At 47.6% G+C, this 20,673-nt stretch overlaps 2 protein-coding genes across 2 annotated transcripts in view; both read right to left on the bottom strand.

The window, feature by feature from the left end:
- Positions 1 to 20,673, bottom strand: part of LOC119437386 (serine/arginine repetitive matrix protein 1-like) — a 418,569-nt gene that overhangs the window by 322,642 nt on the left and 75,254 nt on the right. The window lies entirely within an intron of this gene.
- LOC125942341 (uncharacterized) lies at positions 5,423 to 7,375 on the bottom strand. The gene has a single exon (XM_049660490.1). The coding sequence runs from the start codon at positions 6,923 to 6,925 to the stop codon at positions 5,501 to 5,503; it is 1,425 nt and encodes a 474-aa protein (XP_049516447.1). The 5' UTR covers positions 6,926 to 7,375; the 3' UTR covers positions 5,423 to 5,500.

The raw sequence follows: 20,673 nt of genomic DNA, 5'->3' as shown, positions 1-20,673 counted from the left end.
AGTGAACATTGTTGTGAAGTAAATAATAATAAAGGCCGTAGTTAAAGTTACGTTGTAGTGTGTGAAATATCAAGTGCGCCGCAGTCACCGTGAGGGTGGCGTAAAAAGCTTCGCTTTCCAACCACCTTCACAGGGTGGATTGGCGGGCAATTTTTTCTTTAACTTTCTGCATTAAGCTAGTAGTATTATGTTTGCTTTTACTGTTTGTATTTTAGGAAATGTTTGTTTGTTGTTTTTAGGATAGCCAAGCATCTGTAAGATTATTAAGAAAACCTTATGTAGGATTGCCTTAAAGAGGACGTTAAGGAATTCAGGATGGCCGAATGTTAGCAAATCGCTGGCGCCTTCCCTCGGGAAGTGCTCTTCATGTATTGCGCTAGTGGGCTTAAATGAGGCTTGGGACCCACGTAGCAGTTCTTGGCTGGTCGTTGAAGGAAGAAGTGTGGCTATGCTCGTGTGAGTTCACCTGTGTGGCATGTCAGCCTGTGTTGCCTTGTAACTTTTTTATTCTTCCATTAAATCACCCTCTTCTACTACGACTTGTACCTGCATCACCGATGGAAGACAACACTTTCCAACAAGCACGTTGCTTCTCTTTCATAATTTCTCTCGCCATTAAACTTACAAGCTCACTATATTCCCACTCCTTGCTTGGCCACTTGTCAAGTTCTTTCTCGACTCATGACTATATTTGCTATTTGTTCAGCGTTCAAATTTGGACTGGCCATGCTTCGTTCCTTGCTCTCTTTCCCAAGTACATGTCCCATTTTAAAAATGATGCGTTTATGGTCACTCCCTAAGCTGCTATACCCTTCCTCGTCAATTACCACCCCCCCCCTTTCAACTTATCATAAATTCCTTCTGTCATCAGACAGTAATCGAAGACCGATTGTCTATTTCCGCCTTCCCATGTGATCTGGCCATCACATTTAGGTCTCGTTGTCACGATAACGAGGGTACGTTGCTCACACAGATCTTGCGAACGGGTTATAAAAGCTTCCCCTAAGGCCACCGGTTGAACGAGAGTGGGCGCAAGCGGCTCCCATAGAAGCCGGATATCTCTGCAGGTCTGGAGTTCCAGTAGGTCGTACCCGTGCATACCACAGCGCAGCAGCGCCAGATTTCCCTCTAGGTAAATAATGAGAAACGCTATGGCCGCCAACCATTCTCCCGAGAAGAGGCTCAATCTGGGAGCGCGCACGGCAGCTTAGAGCAACGGCCTGTGGCTGGAGGTCTTACCACGGATCCGGTGTACTCCACCCGGAGACGAGTATCTTTACGGCTGAGGCCTATGCACTATTGTCGGCTGTGAATCATATAAGGGCATCAAAACTTCAAAAAGCAATTATATTTACAGACTCCCTAAGCGTGGTGAAGGCTCTGATGTCACTCTGCAAAAACAAAAATCCTGTACTTACTGAGCTCTATTCCAGTTTATGCAGAGCGTATATATCTAACCAGCATGTGACTATATGCTGGGTGCCTGGCCATAGAGGCATTGAGGGTAATGTGCTTGCAGACCAGTTGGCCACATCAACTACATCGCAAGCTATTAATCCTGCGGCTACTATTCCTCCCGCAGATCTGAAGCCTTTTCTGCGAAGAAAACTGCGAGACCACTGGCAGCACTTGTGGGACGCTGAAACAAATAATAAGCTTCACTTAATTAAGCCACAGTTAGGTTTCTGGTCACCCGCAACGAAAACACGACGAACAGATGTCCTGTTCTGTCGTCTAAGAATAGGACACACGTATGGTACTCACAATTTCTGTTGAATGGAAATGATCCTCCAACCTGTGGTAGATGTAGTGAGAAACTGACCGTCCTCCATGTCCTTGTGGAGTGCCGGGAAGCCGAAACAGAAAGAAAGAAATATTTTCCACAAGCGTACCGATATCATGTCCCGCTTCACCCCATTATGTTTCTTGGCGAAGAACCGATTTTTAATGCCAAAGCAGTCGTCGATTTTTTGAACGATGTGGCCCTGCATGTTATTAGCCCAACTAGTTCGTAGCGCATCCTCTCTCCAGAGGATGCCGCTGTGATAATTTTTTATAGCACATGCCTCCAGGCCCTTGTGGTTCAAGGGCTCTGTTTAGGCAGTAGTGCTTTTTGCCAATTACTGCATCTTAAATATTTTAAATATCGTGTCATTACCTCTCAATACATTCTTCATTTCATAGTCCACCTCATGTCATTGCCATGATTTTAGTACATGTATATTTTACGCACTTTACAGCGATTATTTTTAGGCCCTTTTACAGCCACGCTTCATCTACTTCTCAGAATTCATCGCTCCACTGCACACTCACAAACACTGGCATGGCGCTCTTTGGCCATAACTGGCCCTTGCGCCATAAAACACCACACATCATCATCATCATCTTACCACGGATGGAACTATAGAGTGTACTAGAATTCTTATACACTCTATAGATGGAACCAGCCTCAGGTGGGCCGGCCAATAGGCTAATTCCGAGAGAAGGAATGAACAGTGTGAACAAGAGTGTTAGAGAAGGGATGTTACCCATGCACTCAGCCGGAATCGGGGAGACTGGGCAGGCCAATGTAATTTTCGTGGCTGGTTGGCGATCTCCTTCAACGTGCCAGCAGGTGAAATGAAGTGGAAACATATACGTCCCGTGGATTGGCATTTGCTATTAAGATCGTATTCGATTCTAGAATTTACTACTAAAAATTATAGAATAGTCGTTTCTGTTCGAATGTAACGCATAACAGCACTTTGAAGTGTTTAAGAGAAGTTTATTTCAACAGACCCACTAAAAATACGCCGGACTCAAATCTTATCGATTTGATAATAAAGTTTACGTTCTTCTTCTTCTTCAACTGACATTCTTGAAAATACATGTGCACTTGGCTTCATGTACAAGAAAACATTCAAATACTAGCGACAATGGCCCAATACAATCAAAAGCGCACATTATGAAAAAAAGGGAACACACTAAGGTGGCATACAAATCTGGCAGGTACGTGTTCTGAGCTGCCAGAGATTAATGTGTTAGCACGGTAACAGCTGCACATTGATGCGCCCATTATGGAGCTTTATAAATTGTGTCGGCTATTTCCTGCGGAAATGGTCTTCGTTCAGTATAATCAAGTCTGCGCACGTATGTTCATACATGTGTTTACGTAAACGGCGTAGTAACGGGTACATAACTCGCTTTGGCTAGTGGCGCCACAACACAAATGTACATATGCACCACAAGATAACATCGAAGAGAATTCGCGGTTGTGTTCTTGACTGTATACCTACATGCAACATTCGCCACAGTAAGGACCAAAAATGTCGCAGTTTCACCCGAAAGGCGAAGCATCAATTACGACAGCAAATTAGTAGAGAGCTATACAAAGTAAGGATAGTAGTTTTATCAGCTGTATAAACTTGGACATGTAGCAGCACCAGCAACGCGCAGAACTGTTGTCTATGCCATCGGCGTTTTGCCCGCGTTCGCACCGAACGCGCACGGCGTTGGTGACTGTTGCCGGTGCCTCTGGCGGCGGCTCGGAGGTTTTCGACGAGATCAGAACGGGACACCCGTCGAGCAGCGTCGGAAGTCTTTACCACCTTCTCGCCTGGCAACGTTTTTATATAAATACGCATTTGGTGCCGCAGCTAAACGTCGCCTCCCCTCTCTCCCTCCCTCCCGTCCCCCCACGGCCTTTCGCGCGACGAAAGTCGAGTTTGCTCTCCGCCGTGCGTTCGCTCCCCGTGAAAGCGCGCGTCCCTCGTGCGCTTTCATTCGCACGTATAGCATAGTTTGCGTGGCGACGATTTCATTGCCGTTGGACTTTATACGGAACCTCACGGCGACGGCAGAAATCGGCTTGGAGTGTCCGTATAATTGCTATCGCAATAAAGGTTTTCGACACTGGACAGTCGAATAAGGCATGCCGTAATGTTTGTTTCTTTCGGTTATTGGGAGTTATTCCCCATGATGCCGTGCGAATCAGCGTAGGCAAAACGCACCAACCCCGCCTTCAGCCGAAGTCGCGCACCTCGGTGGGCACGAACGATGAAGTCAGACTGAGCCATTTGACGCGCTTGCACCTCTGCAGCTCTTCATGCGTCAAGCGTTCGACGGCTAAACATTCGCACACCTCCGTTGCCAGGGTGTTCACTAAGTCAACATCAGGTAGAGCTGATCGAATAGACTGGAGGCTGCTGCATACGAATTTATAGAATGGCGGTGGCTGTTCCGCCGGTGAACCTGTTCGTTTTTCCGATATAAAGAGCTTTCTCGAGGTACCTAAGAAATAATCTACAAGCTTTCTGCCTGGATATTCGGGGTTATTCACGAGGTCGTAGAAACCTCGCAATGCGAGGACAGAGCTCATGGTTCTGATGCAAGGAATGCTAAACCCACCTAGTTCCTTTGGACGCCGAAGGAGCAAACATGCCACTAGTTCCGTCTTGTCGCCCTATAGGAAAGAGCCGCAGTGTGTGGCAAGCCTCTGTGAAGCCCTCCGTGGCGGGCGCGCTATGCGTGCCACGTAGTAAAATTCCACGCAAACACTGTATTTTATGATGTAGCTGCGCTCGGCTAACGTCAACGAAAACTTTCATGCCACTGACAGCCTTTTTTCTGCTTTCTTACGCAGGTCTGTCCACGTCTCCTGCACCACTCCCCCGGGCGTGAGAAACACTACTCCAACGGCTTTGATTCCAGCTACCCACTCGATTTCTCCGTCAAGGGAGGATGCGAAGTTGCCGAAGGCCATCGCCTTGCTTTTGTCTTTGTTCAAAAGGGCTCCGGGTAATTCAGAGTATTCCTTAAATAAACGTAAGAAGGCGTAGTAGCTCTCTTCGTTTCTCAAGTAGAGGGATACGTCGTCTGCATATTCCGACACCTTTATTTCTCCTTGGCCTGGCAAGGTAAAGCCGCGTATCGATGGGCAAGGTAAATGCGACGTAACAAAGGATCAAAACAAAGAACGAACAGGTGCGGGCTCATTGAACACCCTTGCATAGCCTGCTATATTTTTTCATGCCCGCCGAGTGGCGAGCGGAGCAAGGCGCTCCGCCTGTACCTTCTAGTTCATGCGCTCGCCACCACGCCGCGCTGCCACCCCATACCCCGTCCCAGAGCAGACGACGCGACTACGCTGTTGCGCGCGTGCTTGTGGAGAGAAACTTGCGCTCGTATTAGAGATGGAGCGGTGAAATAAATGCGCAGCTTGCACTGGTGTTCGTTCATGATGTACAGGGGTGATGGGAAGAAACGCAAACAGTGCGGCGCGATGTTTTCATCCTGCTGTGACCCTGGTGGGAATAAAAAGGCGCTAGAATAGTTTTATTCTAGTGGCTTCTAGTTATCATGCAGGCTACAACCACTCGAAAATAAATGCGAAATATCAGAGAATGCATGTGCCGCAATGTTCGCATTTCTTTCCATCCCCACAGTACATTGAAAGCAAGCAACACGAGACATATTGTGAAAACTGGACCTTTCACTTAGGCCCCCAGCTGTGAGATCAAGCTCACAGTTTCAGGGTCTTTCGTGACAGCGGCTTTATTGCGAACACTTTGGCGACGTCTTGTTCGTCTGTCGCTTTCAGAGCGAAATTGGTGAATATTGGGCGAAAGAACTTCGTAAGCAACAATTTGAGCAAATTCTCTTGGTGCCCTGGCTTCGAACACATCAAAGCTTTGTGCTCGCGGAGGATTTCGGTAGCATTGTTCACAGCCTCCTTTAGAGGGTGATCCATACGCCTTCTTCTTGCTAGAAGAACTTCGACGAACTTCTGTAGTGCGTAGAGAACATCTAGAAGTTGTGCGGACGGGTAAAGAAGTCCACCGCGGTCTTGGTGTTTAATGAGCGAGTCCGATGGTGTCGATGCGTTTGGCTTTGTTAAGAGCGCGTAGCACTCCACACATTCGAAGTTTTCTCGTACGGCTCTTGCGAGGTAGCCACCAACCATAGCCAATGCGGCCACATCTGGAGCGGGAAGTAGAGACTTATCTCGGTTTAGTCGCTCTATGAGCTCTCTACGTGCATCTGCAGGGAATTCCTCGCTGGTTTGCTCCCTTGTGTTTTTCTGTTGCGGCAGCGTTGACAAGCAATCACTCTCTTCTGCTGCCATTATGTTGCTTGTACTCGACGCCGATGCGATACCGGTCTTGAGGGTTTTCCCAATGCCTGTGAGCACGGCGTGGACGTCCGTTTGGTCATTTGATCCTGCTGATTTCCTCAGCCAGCCAAAGAACGACTCGATTGGGTCCGATAACATTTTCCTCGTCAAAACGAAGTGAAAAGACATCTCTTCAAGAAGATATCTAATGCACTCAACGTTCGAACGAGTTGTGATCACAAGACCCTCATAAGTCTCTTTGGTTAGAAAGTTCTTTGCCAGGCACTGACTTTTGAGATCAGCCAGGTAGTCGAGGAAGCTTGTCTCCAGCCAGATTAGCCGTTCATCGCCTGCAGATTCAAACTGCTTGCAGCCCGCATTCTTCTGATGTATGTGCTGGGTACAATTACTCACGTCCATGAGCACGAACCAGCGGTGCACGGTGTCCATAAATTGCACCGTCGGTCCGACACCCGCGAAGCTTGCGTCGCACGTGTGGCCCACCTGCTCTTGCAAGAGCTTCATTGCAGCTGTCACGGGAGGAGAAAAAACTTGCACTGCTCTCTGCACGTTCATTTTTTCCATATTCGTAGGGAATACGTGCTTTCTCGTCAAAAATCGTACTGGCTTTACAAGGCTGCCTTGCTGCATTCTGTAGAGGCTCTTCAAGTGGTTCGCTGCTATTTCGCCGCCTTTTCCGATGTCACGGGACAAAAACTGTGATCGCACGTTTTTGATCAGGTGGCACTGATCGAATGCAAGAAAGAGCTTTCGATTCGGTTTGCCTGGGTGGTCAATGCAATGCTTGAGGCTTCCGTTGCACAGAAGTTGCATAGCCAAGACATTGATCTTGTGGTTGTCTGTGACAATGCGCACGACGAAAAATCATATTTCTTCAACTTCCTTCAGAACGTGTCTTATGAGCATGTGCAGCTCACGGCCAGTGCAGTTTCTCGCGAAAAAGTACGCCACAGGTATTTTGAACGAAACTGAAAGGCCGTTAAGGACGAAACACAAGAGTGAGTTGGCCAGCACAGGCTCATTTGTTGTTTCTTTGGGGAAGTTCACACCATAGTCCACTTCGCCGATGAAGGCATCTCTTTGCTTGTGATACAGTAGCCGTTGTTTGACGCGCATTTCGTCTACAATTAAAGAGCATGCACTCACATGCAACGAGGGATGAGAAGCGAGTTCTGCAGACAGCCTTTGCTTCACGAGTTCGGTCATGCCAACTTCTCCACGTGATGAGCCCATAAAGCGCTGGAGGGTACTTCGACAGGGAAGCCGAAGAATACCTGTGCTCCTTACGTGTTGTATGCACTGAGTCGAGAGGTTACGCAAAACCACAGCATGGCGCACTGTCACTTCAGACCACGTTGGTTTCTTCTTCGCGAAATTCTGAACTTGTTCCACTAATATTGAAGCAGCCAGGTCTTTCTCTTTCGCTTTCTCCACAGCTTGCAGGAATGCAGACACATAGCATTCTTCCTTGAGCTTTTGCAGTTCCTGTTTGTACTTGTCGACAGTGTTCTTGAGTCGCTCAATTCGCGCGTTCAAGTCTCGCTCCTTACGTCTCCACTTTCATTTGTCCATTGCCGAAACCGAGAATAATGACACCTGCACAGCTCTGTCCACCTGCACGGTCAAAGTGATGCAGCGCTCGCTTGCGCCATTTTCCAGAGGTAGCGGCAGTTCGGTTGCGGAGCAATCCATCAGTGACAACTCTTGAGAGGCGACGTCGACGGACGGCAAGTCATTGAGAGGAAGCGAAGGAGACTCCAGTTGGCTCTCAACTGCTCTTCGTTTCGGCGGTGGTGTGTTCACTGGCGCAGCAACCTCACGTTTTCTCGGAGACGCGTCGCTTCTCTCTCTATTTTTCGGAGGCTGCAGGTACACAGGATACTCTTCGAAAATGCTGGGAACAGCATCGTTCTTGAGTTTGTGAATTTTGCAGCCCTCCTTGAAGTTGGAGGAACCGAATTGTCGGCTGCATACAGTCGAGTAACACGACGTCGCATTCGGTGTCCAGTCGTCCCGAGAAATGACCTTTAGCCATTTCGCTCGCAGTTCCGGATCGCTTGGTATCTCGTGGAACGATATGCCCGGCGTCCGTTGTTTGCTCGAAGACTTGCAGCGTGGTACGCAGCAGTACGGCATCTTGTCGGGCGCAGGGCACCCCAACTGATTCCACACTGCGGATAGAAAACCAAATCGGTATGTCGAAAGTAATGCAGCATAAAATATTGTCACGTAGGTGACGGTGAGCTGCCTGACACACAGGTATACAGAAAGTAACACTGCGTCGACGATGAACTTAAAATAGAATTTATTGGGCGAACTTGTGCCCCTAAAGCTAGCGAACTCGGCAACAGCGAATACAGCAAGCGCGCCTACGGCGTTCGTCGGACTCTGGCAGCACGACGGTGGACCCGTATTTATACCCTCTTGCGTCCAAGATCGAAACGCGTCAAGCGACGCCGCTCGCGTCGGCAGGAACGCGAGGTGGTGCTCGCGTTCCTGCTGTATTAGGGTGCCTCCATGCCCAGCGCCGCCGTCCAGGGTGGAGACAACCCCGCTGGCGCCGCCATATTGAGTCACACGAGCGGAGACTCAGCTACGCTTGCGTTCATAAATAGTGTTACTCGCGGCGCACTTCCAAGTGCTTTGCCTTGATGAGGATTTTTTTATCGGTATCGCATCTGCACATCTTTATAACCAATAGCCGTTAACTCGTCGAAGGTCCAAGACGTAAATGTATGGCGCCGTGAACATGCCCCAAGTTGCCTAATTCAATTTACATTTAACATGCCGTGTGTATGTTTGAAATACGCACTATTTTTTTTTGCGCTTCGATGCTTGTTATATAAGGTTTGCAACCCCCTGTGTGCAGAAGTTTTTCTTTTTCGCTGTTGTATTTTGGTTCACACGTCACGCCTCCTTTACCATAGCCAGCCACTCGCGCACGGCGGTTAGTTTCCCTTGCGTTGCGTGTGCTCTTCGCGTTCGTCGCAATTATTTGACGATATCTGCGCGTAATTTTGCTTTTTTTTTGCCCACAAAAATGTGTGCTGACAGGATTAAGCTGGTGTAAAAATAATTGCGACGTGAAAATAAGGTTTAGTTAGTGCTGTAGAGAAACATGTAACTTGTCTGTGTCAATCTTGCGTAGTACACAAAAGAAACCAAACGATGCACAAAATACAGTTACCTATAATGTCTAGTACAATCAATCATGAAAAAGATATGTACATGAAAAATTATATGTACTGTGTGGCGCCTGAAGGTTATGTTGAAAGACGAGATAAAAAAAAATTCGCAAGGTAGGCTCGACACACAATTCGGCATAGTGAGAGTTTTTTTTTAATTATTCATTACATGGGGGGGGGGGTTCAAGTGAGTACATCAACCTTATTACACACAATATAAATCGAAAACAAGAATGCAAACAAGAAAACGCAACCGCGGGTAATATTAATCAAGATATCCGGCCAGAATACATCAGCTACCATCGAATACGTCGCATCAGCCAAACACATCGATGGCGAGTACAGAACATTTTATAAATAACCATTAGAACACTGATAACTACATTGAAAAAATAAACAACACTGCATACATATCGCGTAAAAAAACCGTAAATGAAACTAAGACAGTCAAATACAGATTATCAATGTTTTTCACTTCGAAAATATAGTCCATGATGTTGTAGCGCTGTTGACTTTAACAGAGGGCCCCCATCCTGTCGATTTCCCTCGTACTGGTCCTCTTCAAAGTGTTTCTAAGTACAAGTAAAACAACAAAAGTGATTATTGATATGAAAAGTTGCCTTGTAAATATAGAGAACCCATTACAGTGCTTAAAGATAAATTTTCGCAGAAGCAATGCTGTTTTACCTCGCTTCACACGTTTCAAAGAAATACACAGGCTACAACAGACACCATGCCAGAAAGCGCCGAAACATTTTGGTCCCATGATGCCCCTTAACTCTACTACACCTGGGCATACCGCGCACAGGCATTTAAAGTCCGTCACAGTACCCACTACGATCGGGAATGAGCACGAATGACCATCGGCTTACGAGCACCACGCTACAAATATATTCGTCTAAAAAATCAGCTATATAACGTAACAACCTGAGATCCGCAAGATATCTGCTGAGAATAGAGAAAATCACAATGCTTCGCTTGCCACGTACACAACAGCCGCTCTCCCCAGAAGAAGCACTGCGTTCTTTAGTCCCAAATAACCAGTAGCGAAAAAAGAAACTGAGGGGGAAAAAAAAGAAACAAGAGACACACGATGTGTGCTTCCCGTGAAAAAGTAAAATAGGTGGTTTACATGACGATTTGTAGCTAATGTAAGGCTATTTCGCGGCGAAGCATTTTCGTCAGTTCTTAAAATAAGGGTACTACTCGCATAGACTGCGCTGATCAAAACGGCAAAAGCCTATGCGACGCGTGCTCGCAAACCATAGGCTACTCAGCATCGGTGCTGTGCTTAGTTCGTGAGCGAACGTAGGTACGTGAGCGAACGTAGGTACGTGAGCGAGGATCAGAGAATACTTTCTTATTTATGAAAAACACGATGCGATAGTCTAAACTTTCTTGACCCTTACCTCGCAAATGTAGGAGCTATCCGTTGCCTTCCAGTGATACCGCTTTACTTGGGCTTCCCATCTCTTCCTTCGCTCTGGGTCCCGGGGGAAGCGTAAACAACGAAGCCCTTTACGCGTCGATCCGGTGCACTTCGGAACACAACAGCCCGTCATGTCGACTCGATGCACTTGACAAGCTTGTCATTCATGCGGCTGAACACTGTGCAGCAAGTAGAAGCGTCAGCGAAGCATCCGCGCGCACTGTGTCTCGAACTAAGCACCGGCACCAAGCACTCGCAACCGCTCGCTGTGACTCAAGATGGCGTCGCAGCGAGAAAGCGGCGGCGCGGGTGCGGTCAAAGGATGACACCACCCTGAACGGCGGCGCTGGCATCGAGGCACCCTATGCTGTATGGGGTGCGTATGGGGTGTGGGGTGCGAGCGCCTCTTGCGGAGAAGGCAGGCGTAAATCGAGGATGAAGGGGGAGGGCAGCGGACGGCCTCCGCCGCTCCACTGCGCGGGCATTAAAAAATATAGGAGGCTTAGGGTGCTTGCTGGACAGTGTTCAGCCGCATGAATGACAAGCTTGTCAAGTGCATCGAGTCGACATGACGGGCTGTTGTGTTCCCAAGTGCACCGCATCGACGCGTAAAGGGCTTCGTTTACGCTTCCCCCGGGACCTAGAGCTAAGGAAGAGATGGGAAGCCCAAGTAAAGCGGTATCACTGGAAGGCAACGGATAGCTCCTACATTTGCGAAGTAAGTGTCAAGAAAGTTTAGACTATCGCATCGTGTTTTTCATAAATAAGAAAGTATTCTGTGATCCTCGCTCACGTACCTACGTTCGCTCACGAACTAAGCACTGCACCGATGCTGAGTAGCCTATGGTTTGCGAGCGCGCGTCGCATAGGCTTTTGCCGTTTTGATCAGCGCAGTCTATGCGAGTAGTACCCTTATTTTAAGAACTGACGAAAATGCTTCGCCGCGAAATAGCCTTCGATTAGCTACAAATCGTCATGTAAACCACCTATTTTAATTTTTCACGGGAAGCACACATCGTGTGTTTCTTGTTTCTTTTTTTTTCCCTCAGTTTCTTTTTTCGCTACTGGTTATTTGGGACTAAAGAACGCAGTGCTTCTTCTGGGGAGAACGGCTGTTGTGTACGTGGCAAGCGAAGCATTGTGATTTTCTCTATTCTCAGCAGATAACTTGCGGATCTCAGGTTGTTACGTTATATAGCTGATTTTTTAGACGAATATATTTGTAACGTGGTGCTAGTAAGCCGATGGTCATTCGTGCTCATTCCCGATCGTAGTGGGTACTGTGACGGTCTTTAAATGCCTGTGCACGGTATGCCCAGGTGTAGTAGAGTTAAGGGGCATAATGGGACCAAAATGTTTCGGCGCTTTCTGGCATGGTGTCTGTTGTAGCCTGTGCATTTCTTCGAAACATGTGAAGCGAGGTAATACAGCATTACTTCTGCGAAAATTTATTTTTAAGCACTGTAATGGGTTCTCTGTATTTACAAGGCAACTTTTCATATCAATAATCACTTTTGTTGTTTTACTTGTACTTAGAAACACTTTGAAGAGGACCAGTACGAGGGAAATCGACAGGATGGGCGCCGTCTGTTAAAGTCAACAGCCCTACATCATCATGGACTATATTTTAGAAGTGAAAAACATTGCTAATCTGTATTTGACTGTCTTAGTTTCATTTACGGTTTTTGTACGCGATATGTATGCAGTGTTGTTTATTTTTTCAATGTAGTTATCAGTGTTCTAATGGTTATTTATAAAATGTTCTGTACTCGCCATCGATGTGTTTGGCTGATGCGACGTATTCGATGGTAGCTGATGTATTCTGGCTGGATATCTTGATTAATATTACCCGCGGTTGCGTTTTCTTGTTTGCATTCTTGTTTTCGATTTATATTGTGTGTAATAAGGTTGATGTACTCAATTGAACCACCCCCCCATGTAATGAATAATTAAAAAAAAACTCTCACTATGCCGAATTGTGTGTCGAGCCTACCTTGCGAATTTTTTTTTATCTCGTCTTTCAACATAACCTTCAGGCGCCACACAGTACATATAATTTTTTCATGTACATATCTCTTTCATGATTGATTGTACTAGAAATGATAATTAAATGTATTTTGTGCATCGTTTGGTTTCTTGTGTGTACTACGCAAGATTGACACAGACAAGTTAGGTTACATGCTTCTCTACAGCACTAACTAAACCTTATTTTCACATCGCAGTTATTTTTTACACCTGTCAGCACAACTTTGTGGGCACAAAAAAAAGCAAAATTGCGCGTAGATATCGTCAAATAATTTCAACGAACGCGAAGAGCACGCGCAACGCAAGGGAAACTAACCGCCGTGCGCGAGTGGCTGGCTACGGTAAAGGAGGCGTGACGTGTAAACCAAAAATACAACAGCGAAAAAAGAAAAACTTCCACACAGAGGGGGTCGCAAACCTTATATGCCTAGCATCGAAGCGCAAAAAAAATAGTGCGTATTTCAAACATACACACGGCATGTTAAATGTAAATTGAATTAGGCAACTTGGGGCATGTTCCCGGCGCCATACATTTACGTCTTGGATCTTCGACGAGTTAACGGCTATTGGTTATAAAGATGTGCAGATGCGATACCGATAAAAAAATCCTCATCAAGGCAAAGCACTTGGAAGTGCGCCGCGAGTAACACTATTTATGAACGCAAGCGTGGCTGAGTCTCAGCTCGTGTGACTCAATATGGCGGCGCCAGCGGGGTTGTCTCCACCCTGGACGGCGGCGCTGGGCATCGAGGCACCCTATAGGAGGCTATGACCCTTGCCGAAGGCCTCGTGTCACGGGGAAAGAATCGCTTAGACGGCCGTTTACAAGCAGCTTTGCAGATAAACCGGAATACAGGAGGCCGATCCTATCTACGAATTCGACGCGAAACCGAAAGCTTCCAGTACACCAAACATGTATCGGTACTCGACGCTATCGAAAGCTTTCGCTTAGTCCAGCGATGCGTAACAGCCTGGGATGTGTGTCCTAGAAGCGAACGTAAAAAGATCCCTCGTCAATGCTAAAGATGAAAATATTGATCGTCCTGGAATGCTACACAACTGCGTCTGGCTCCTTATGTCGGAAAGAGCGCCGCTCATTCTTTTCGCTAGCATTGACGAGACTATCTTGTAGTCTGCATTTAGCAACGTAATCGGCCGCCAAGACCATGGGTCTGAGGCCTGGCTGCCTGGCTTGTGTAGGAGGACAATCCGGCTCTCGCGGAAAGAGTCTGGCCGAATGCCATCTACTGTGAACTTATTGACCATTGACAAAAGCTATTATTTGACGCCGTCGAAAAACCACACGTAAAACTGGATTGGGATGCCATCTGGGCATTCACATCTTTTGTGAAAGAGGCATTCACATCTTTTACCACTGCACGCAGCTCTTCGGGTGTCGCTGGCTCGCATAGATGCTGTAAGACATCCTCTGACACCTGGGGCAGGTCTCGACAGAATTCCCTAAGTCTATCCCTGTAATCGTTCCTGTCCCAGCTGCCTTCTTCGGCAGTGAGTACCTCGGCTACGTGCTGGGTAAAGACAGTACTCACGTAGGACGAACAGTCGCTATGAGTACCATCGATCAGGAAGCCTGACGTATGGAATTCTAGTAGGCCCTTTTTCCTCCATCCACCGAGCTTGCTCGTATATACCGGAGCACGGCTGGATCATATACCCTGGGTGGTAGCGATAGTGGTAGCTCTGGACGACTGCCGGAGCAAGGTTTCGTACCTAGCCTATAACAAGTCAAGGTAGTCTTGCATTGCAAACGTGAGGGTGTCTGCATTGCGGACAATTCGCATAAGTCGGTCATTTCCACAATGGCATCCGTCTGTCATTTCCCCATTGGGCGCGCTGTCAGGAGGCGCTACTGCGCCTTCTGACAGCGACCCAATGTGGAAATGTCAAGCAACGTGGTCCCGCCGTGGTGCAGTCTCCGCTATGTCCACATTGTTTCGCCTGCGCTTTCCTTCGCTGCGCGTGCTCACGGCGCTCCGTTTTCGACGGCGGCAGATTACGTGCTGGGTGAACAGCGATGCAAAGACAGCAATGCGGTTTCAAGAAGGTGGCCGACTCCGACAGCTTTTCGTGGCGGCAACCTCAAGAAAGGGGAGCGTCTGCTTCCACACGTGTATGGTGTTGAACAAATTGTGGGCGGTGATGTGATAGTGAAAGCCAAGTGCGTATCGGAGTTGTCCAAGATTGTATACGACATCGAGTTAGAGGTATACACCGAGTTCAGTAATTTAGTGACTTATTTCTCTATGGTGCAGTCACAAAGCTGTCATGCATGCTTGCAGAGATGTGCAGAGACAGTGACGATTGCGGTTGGTTTCGTTGGTCGCTGGGACCAACGAAACCAACCGTTGGTCTCCACGCAGCCCGGTGTCATTATCAATTGTTATGAAACTTGATCCGACCATTATAAGCCCTTATCAACACTTATCGGTCGTTATCAACCTTATAGGACTAGATCCGGCTCTTATCAACCCTTGTCGGTTGTTATCAACCTTTCCGGACTCGATCCGAGCCTTATCAACCCTTATCGGTTGGTATCAACCTTGCCGCAATCTATCCGATTCTTATCAATCTTTATCTTTCCTTATCAACACTTATCGGTGCTTATTAACCTTATCACAACTGATCCGACCATTATAAGCCCTTATCACGCTTTAACATCTTATCCATCCGCGTCGAACCATTATCAACCGTGAGAAGACCCATATAACCCCGCATCACTCCTTATATCATCCTTATCAACTAATTGACTGCTGATCTGTGTGTGTTGCGCGACATGAAGCGCATGATCCCTCAGAGGTCGGTGGAATTTCGGTCGGTGAAGGAACGCCCCGATGAAAGGCGCATCGCGTGACCACCAAATGCACCGGGAATATGGCGTGCTTATAATTAAATGTTCGCAAAATCGGAATTTTCCTGATGTCTACAATGCTCCAAGTCGGTTCTACATGTGGTCCAATGAGATGGCTTTTATTCCACCATCACCAAATCTTTTAACAACGCCTTCATAAAAACTCTTGTCCTTTGACATTTCATTTGTACCGCCGGTACAACAAACACGTTCATATGTGGTTCAGGTATATTCACATTCTGCAAGCGTGGGCGTTTAACCCAATGGTTAAAGACACCCAGCTTCCGAGTGGGGGTTCGTAGGTTTGGAAATCACCATCGCCGACATGTTTACTTTCGTATTAGTTTGTTTTATGCATTAATTCCTCCATAGCGATTCGTCTTGCGTGAGAGACGGACGGGATTCCTTATTGAGTAGGCATAGAAATGCTTACGCGTAAAAGGTCATTAATAGCACTCAAGTAAAATTGAAAAGGAATGATCCATAAATCAACAAAAATGGTCGGTTGTAAAAGCGGAGCAAAGGCGATTATGCGTGCCAGGTGCGTGAGCAGCTGCCGTTGGAATAACAATTAATTTGGCAAAAAGAAAAGAAAACAAAGAAGTGTCGGGCGAGGGCCGCCCGCTTGGTCAATCCTGAAAACATTTTCCTGATCATATTATGAATCCTGAATGATCATGATCCTGATCATGATTCAGGATCATGATGATGATCCTGAATAATATGCAATAGAATAAATAGGTGGGATAGTCGGTATTATATGCTATATGGTAACGAAACTTGGAGCGTAGCTTGAGCGCTTATTGTGGCTCTTGGTATTTTGCTGCTCTCTAAGTTTCGTGACTATATTGGAATAATAACCCCATTTCTTTGCCGATGCCCCATAGCAGCCCATAGTATGCATGAACCACACCTTAGCATCCTGACCAATCTCCAGAGCACTGGCTGTGGAGAACGGGCGTATAACTACGTACGAGGTTTTTTAACAGATCGGAAAGCAAGAATCAGAGTGGGGGAGGAAGTATCCCCGCTTATCGAGTTGGGCATTAGGGGGACCCCTCAAGGCTCGCTCCTTTCGCCCCAGTTGTTCAACATGGCACTCCTGCACCTGCCCAAGGCGCTCGAAGCGATTGGAGGCTGGGGGCACGCGCTCTACGCCGACGACGTCTCGCTCTGGACGACGAAGGCTGCATCCCACGGATTGATGCAAGACAAGCTGCAGACGGCGGCGGAAGGGGTGGTGGTGGACAAATATGCCAATGAATGCGGCCTAAGATGCTCGCCACGAAAGTCGGAACTGGTGGTAGTACGGCAGCGGGTGCCGAAAAAACTCAAGGAAGATATTAGAGTGGTGCTAGACGGAGAAGAAATTTTGCCGGGTCCCAGTGTCAAGATCCTGGGACTGGTGATACAAGCAAACAACAACGCGGAAGCATCTGTGAGAAAGCTAAAGCACACGACGGAGCAAATACTACACATGCTCCGCAGAGTGGCGATGAGACGCAGAGGAATGAAAGAGAACGACACCCTGAGGCTGGTACAGGCCTTCGTGGTTTCCCGAATTACGTACGTGGCACCGTTTCTCCTGCTGCGCACAGTCGAAAGGAACCAGATCGACATGATAATCCGAAAAGCAATCAAGGAAGCCATCGGAGTCCCGATGAGTGCCTCCACGGACAAACTCATGAGGTTGGGCCTGCATAACACGGTGGACGAACTGATCGAGGGCCACCTCTCCAGCCAGAAGCATCGCCTAAGTCAAACGAAGGCCGGCAGAAGAGTCCTGAAGAAGATCGGCTGGGAAGAGACGAGACAGACGGAGCGAGGACAACTATCAGACGTCTGGCTAGAAGCCATCAAGGTAAAACCACTCCCCAAGAACATGAGCCCAGCACACCACAGCGGCAGACGGGAGGCCATAGCAAAGGCTAACAGCCTGCTGGCTGGGCAGAAGGGGGTAATCGTCCCAGACGCCTCCAAAGACAGAGGAAAAAGCTGGGCGACCGTAACGGTGACAACCAAAGAAAAGCTGCTAACGTTGGCGACGGTAAAAACAAACGACGTCGACGAAGCAGAAGAGCTGGCAATTGCCCTGGCCCTCACTATACAAGGCAGGACCAGAGTGGTCACAGACTCGCAACAAGCGCATAGAAACTTCCAGTCGGGCTGGGTAACCCGGTTGGTGCTTCGGGCGCTCAAAGGCAAGGAACCCCCGAAAGGGGAAGAGATAGAATTATTCTGGGTTCCGGCCCACTCCGCAGTGGAAGGCAATGAGTTTGCCTGCCAGCAGGCCCGAGCGCTGTCACACCGAGCCGCAGCCGCGGAGAGGGAAGAGGAGAACGCAAAGAGCCAACCACTGGTCACGTACAAAGGCATAGTGGAATATTACAGAAACGGGAGACAGAGCTTCCCCGAGCCACACCTCAAGTTAACGAGGGAGCAGCAGACAACATATAGGCAGATCCAGCCAGAGTCGTTTCCCCACCCCCGATTACTAAACCACATGTACCCGAGCCAGTACGGGCAAGAATGCCCCGTGTGTCACGAGCCAGGTACACTCCAACACATCATAGCAGAATGCAAATTTAGCCAACAACACCCACCACTCCTAACCCCAACATGATCCCCCTACCCATCCAACCCCTTAGAGAGCGATGGAAGATCTTGCTGCCCAGCCCCGCCCTGGAAGACCAGCATTGGCTCGTAACAGCATATGGATTCCCGTGAAGTGGGAACCACTTCCATCCAGCGCATGCGCTGAAAAGCTCACAAAATAAAGTTTTTCATTCATTCATTCATTGATGGGCAATATACCCCGTTGTGGGTATGTGCTGGGATCATCATCATCATAACCTCACTAACCTAACCATGAACCTAACTAACCTAACTGTGATGCACTGCCCCTACCTACGTATTTATTTCATTTCTCTTCAGGTTTCAGGTTCTTTATTCGCAGCGATTCTTTTCTGGAAACTCTACCGACATTGACACTGCTATAATAGTTACCACGTCCTTATCATGTTGGGGCGTTGGTGCATATATAGACTACTATATTTAATTTATACTTCTTGTTTACCAATTCATTACAATGACTTCTACACCTTCGTTCATGCATGGTGTAGAATTCGTCGATGTTACCCGCTATTTCAATGCATTAGAAATCCGACCCCGTATCCATTATCAACCGAGCCTTAGCAGAGTTCGCGTATTAGCCATTGGCATGCAGGTTCACGCACTGGTCATTACGACAAAGAAATGAACTGTGTGAAGCGAACAGTACATAATAGAAAGTTCAAGTTCTCCAGTTCAATTTCGTAATTTTAGTGCGGCTTACATTCAGATTATTAGATACATAAATTCGATGAATTGCTGTTTAAAGCTACTTAAACAATTAAACAATTCAATTTGTAAACAAGATCTAAATACCTTCTTTTTTGTGTGCGTGGAGAATTGAGCATACGATTAAGTATTCATGGCATTTATATACTTGTTAATATTACGTACTCGTTGTTCAAATAATAAGTGTATTTATTTATTTATTTACAAATACCTCACAGGCCTACGAAGAGGCATAGGGTGAGGGGGGCGTATGTTACAATGAATACAATCGGTTAAAAGATATCGATGCTACAAGGAACACAAGAAATTTGCATATAACCAAACCAGACATATCGTCAAAAAAAGAAGAAAAGGAAGTGAACAGATAAGCATTGCAAAAAAAAAACAGCAAGACTTGAAAAAAGTTACATTATACATTACATAGTTACAAAGGACTTTATACATGGCATAATTTAAGATGTTACTATCACAATTGCTCTTGTACAGGAGGTCCCGACACAGTCTTTGACTATGGGAGATACTGTATACTAGAGCACTGCACGGGTCGATTTTTTCAGCCCGGGCCCGGCCCGGGCCCGTTTTTACTTTGGGCTGCCCGCCCGAGCCCGATCAAAACTTTTATGGCGAGACCCGGCCCGGGCCCGGAAATAATCTACGTTACCCGCCTGGCCCGGCCCGCCACCCCTTCACCTTAGGCCCGAGCCCGGCCCAAGCCCGGCTTGAACTCGGCCCGAACCCTGCCCGAGACCCAATAGTCCATGTTTTTCAGAGTTGAGACGCCCGAGAATAACTCGGTGCACGTTACATGCACACCACCAGAAAGCCCGAGCCCGGCCCGGGCCCGCGTCAAAAAGCACACGCCGTGCCCGAGCCCGGCCCGAGCCCATGAAAAAACTGCTCTACCCGGCCCGGGCTTTCGGGTAAGCCCGAGCCCGTGCAGTGCTCTACTGTATATATATATATATATATATATATATATATATATGTTCATTAATAATGTAGGGGCCAAGGAAGCGGGATTCAAACTTCTCACACAAACCGGGTGTACGAATGAGCGTCCAAAGGAGCACTTCATCTCCAGCACGAAAGGGGACGTCTCGACGAGAGATGTCGTAACGTTGCTTGCGGTCTAGTTGACTGACTTCTGTATTGAATCGAGCACGGTCACGACATTCGTGAAGTCGCGAGACGAACTGTTCGGGTATACTGGCCGAGGTGTTAGTTGGGGCAGTTAAGAAAGTGGCGTCGATGGTGAACGTCGGCGAACGGCCGTAAACGAGGTAGAAGGGTGAGTAGCGTGTAGTTCGCTGGATAGCGGTGTTATGAGCAAACGTCACAAAAGGTAAAAGTTTGTCCCAGTTGTCGTGGCTTGGCCCGGTATACATTGATATCATATCTGTTAGCGTGCGATGAAATCTCTCTGTTAAGCCATTTGTTTGAGGGTGGTACGCGGATGTCGTCTTATGAACTGTGCCACGAGCTTTGAGTACTTCTTCGATCATTGTTGACATGAAAGTCTTGCCGCGATCACTCAACAGTACACGAGGTGCACCATGACGCAGCACAATGGCATCCAAAAAGAAGTTGGCAACGTCTGAGGCCGAACTAGAGCGTAAAGGCGCCGTCTCTGCGTACCGTGTGAGGTGGTCGACAGCTGTCACGATCCAACGATAACCTGCTGGCGTTATGGGCAGAGGTCCGACCAAGTCTATGC

Source organism: Dermacentor silvarum, chromosome 1 (assembly GCF_013339745.2).
Source record: "Dermacentor silvarum isolate Dsil-2018 chromosome 1, BIME_Dsil_1.4, whole genome shotgun sequence".
NCBI classification, from domain to species: Eukaryota; Metazoa; Arthropoda; class Arachnida; order Ixodida; family Ixodidae; genus Dermacentor; species Dermacentor silvarum.
Note: the sequence above shows the minus strand (reverse complement) of the source record. Positions and strands in the feature narration are given on the sequence as shown.

Bases quoted from the DNA above. Each gene is read 5' to 3' on its own strand.
- LOC125942341 (XM_049660490.1), bottom strand. From the start codon at position 6,925: ATGCAACTTCTGTGCAACGGAAGCCTCAAGCATTGCATTGACCACCCA.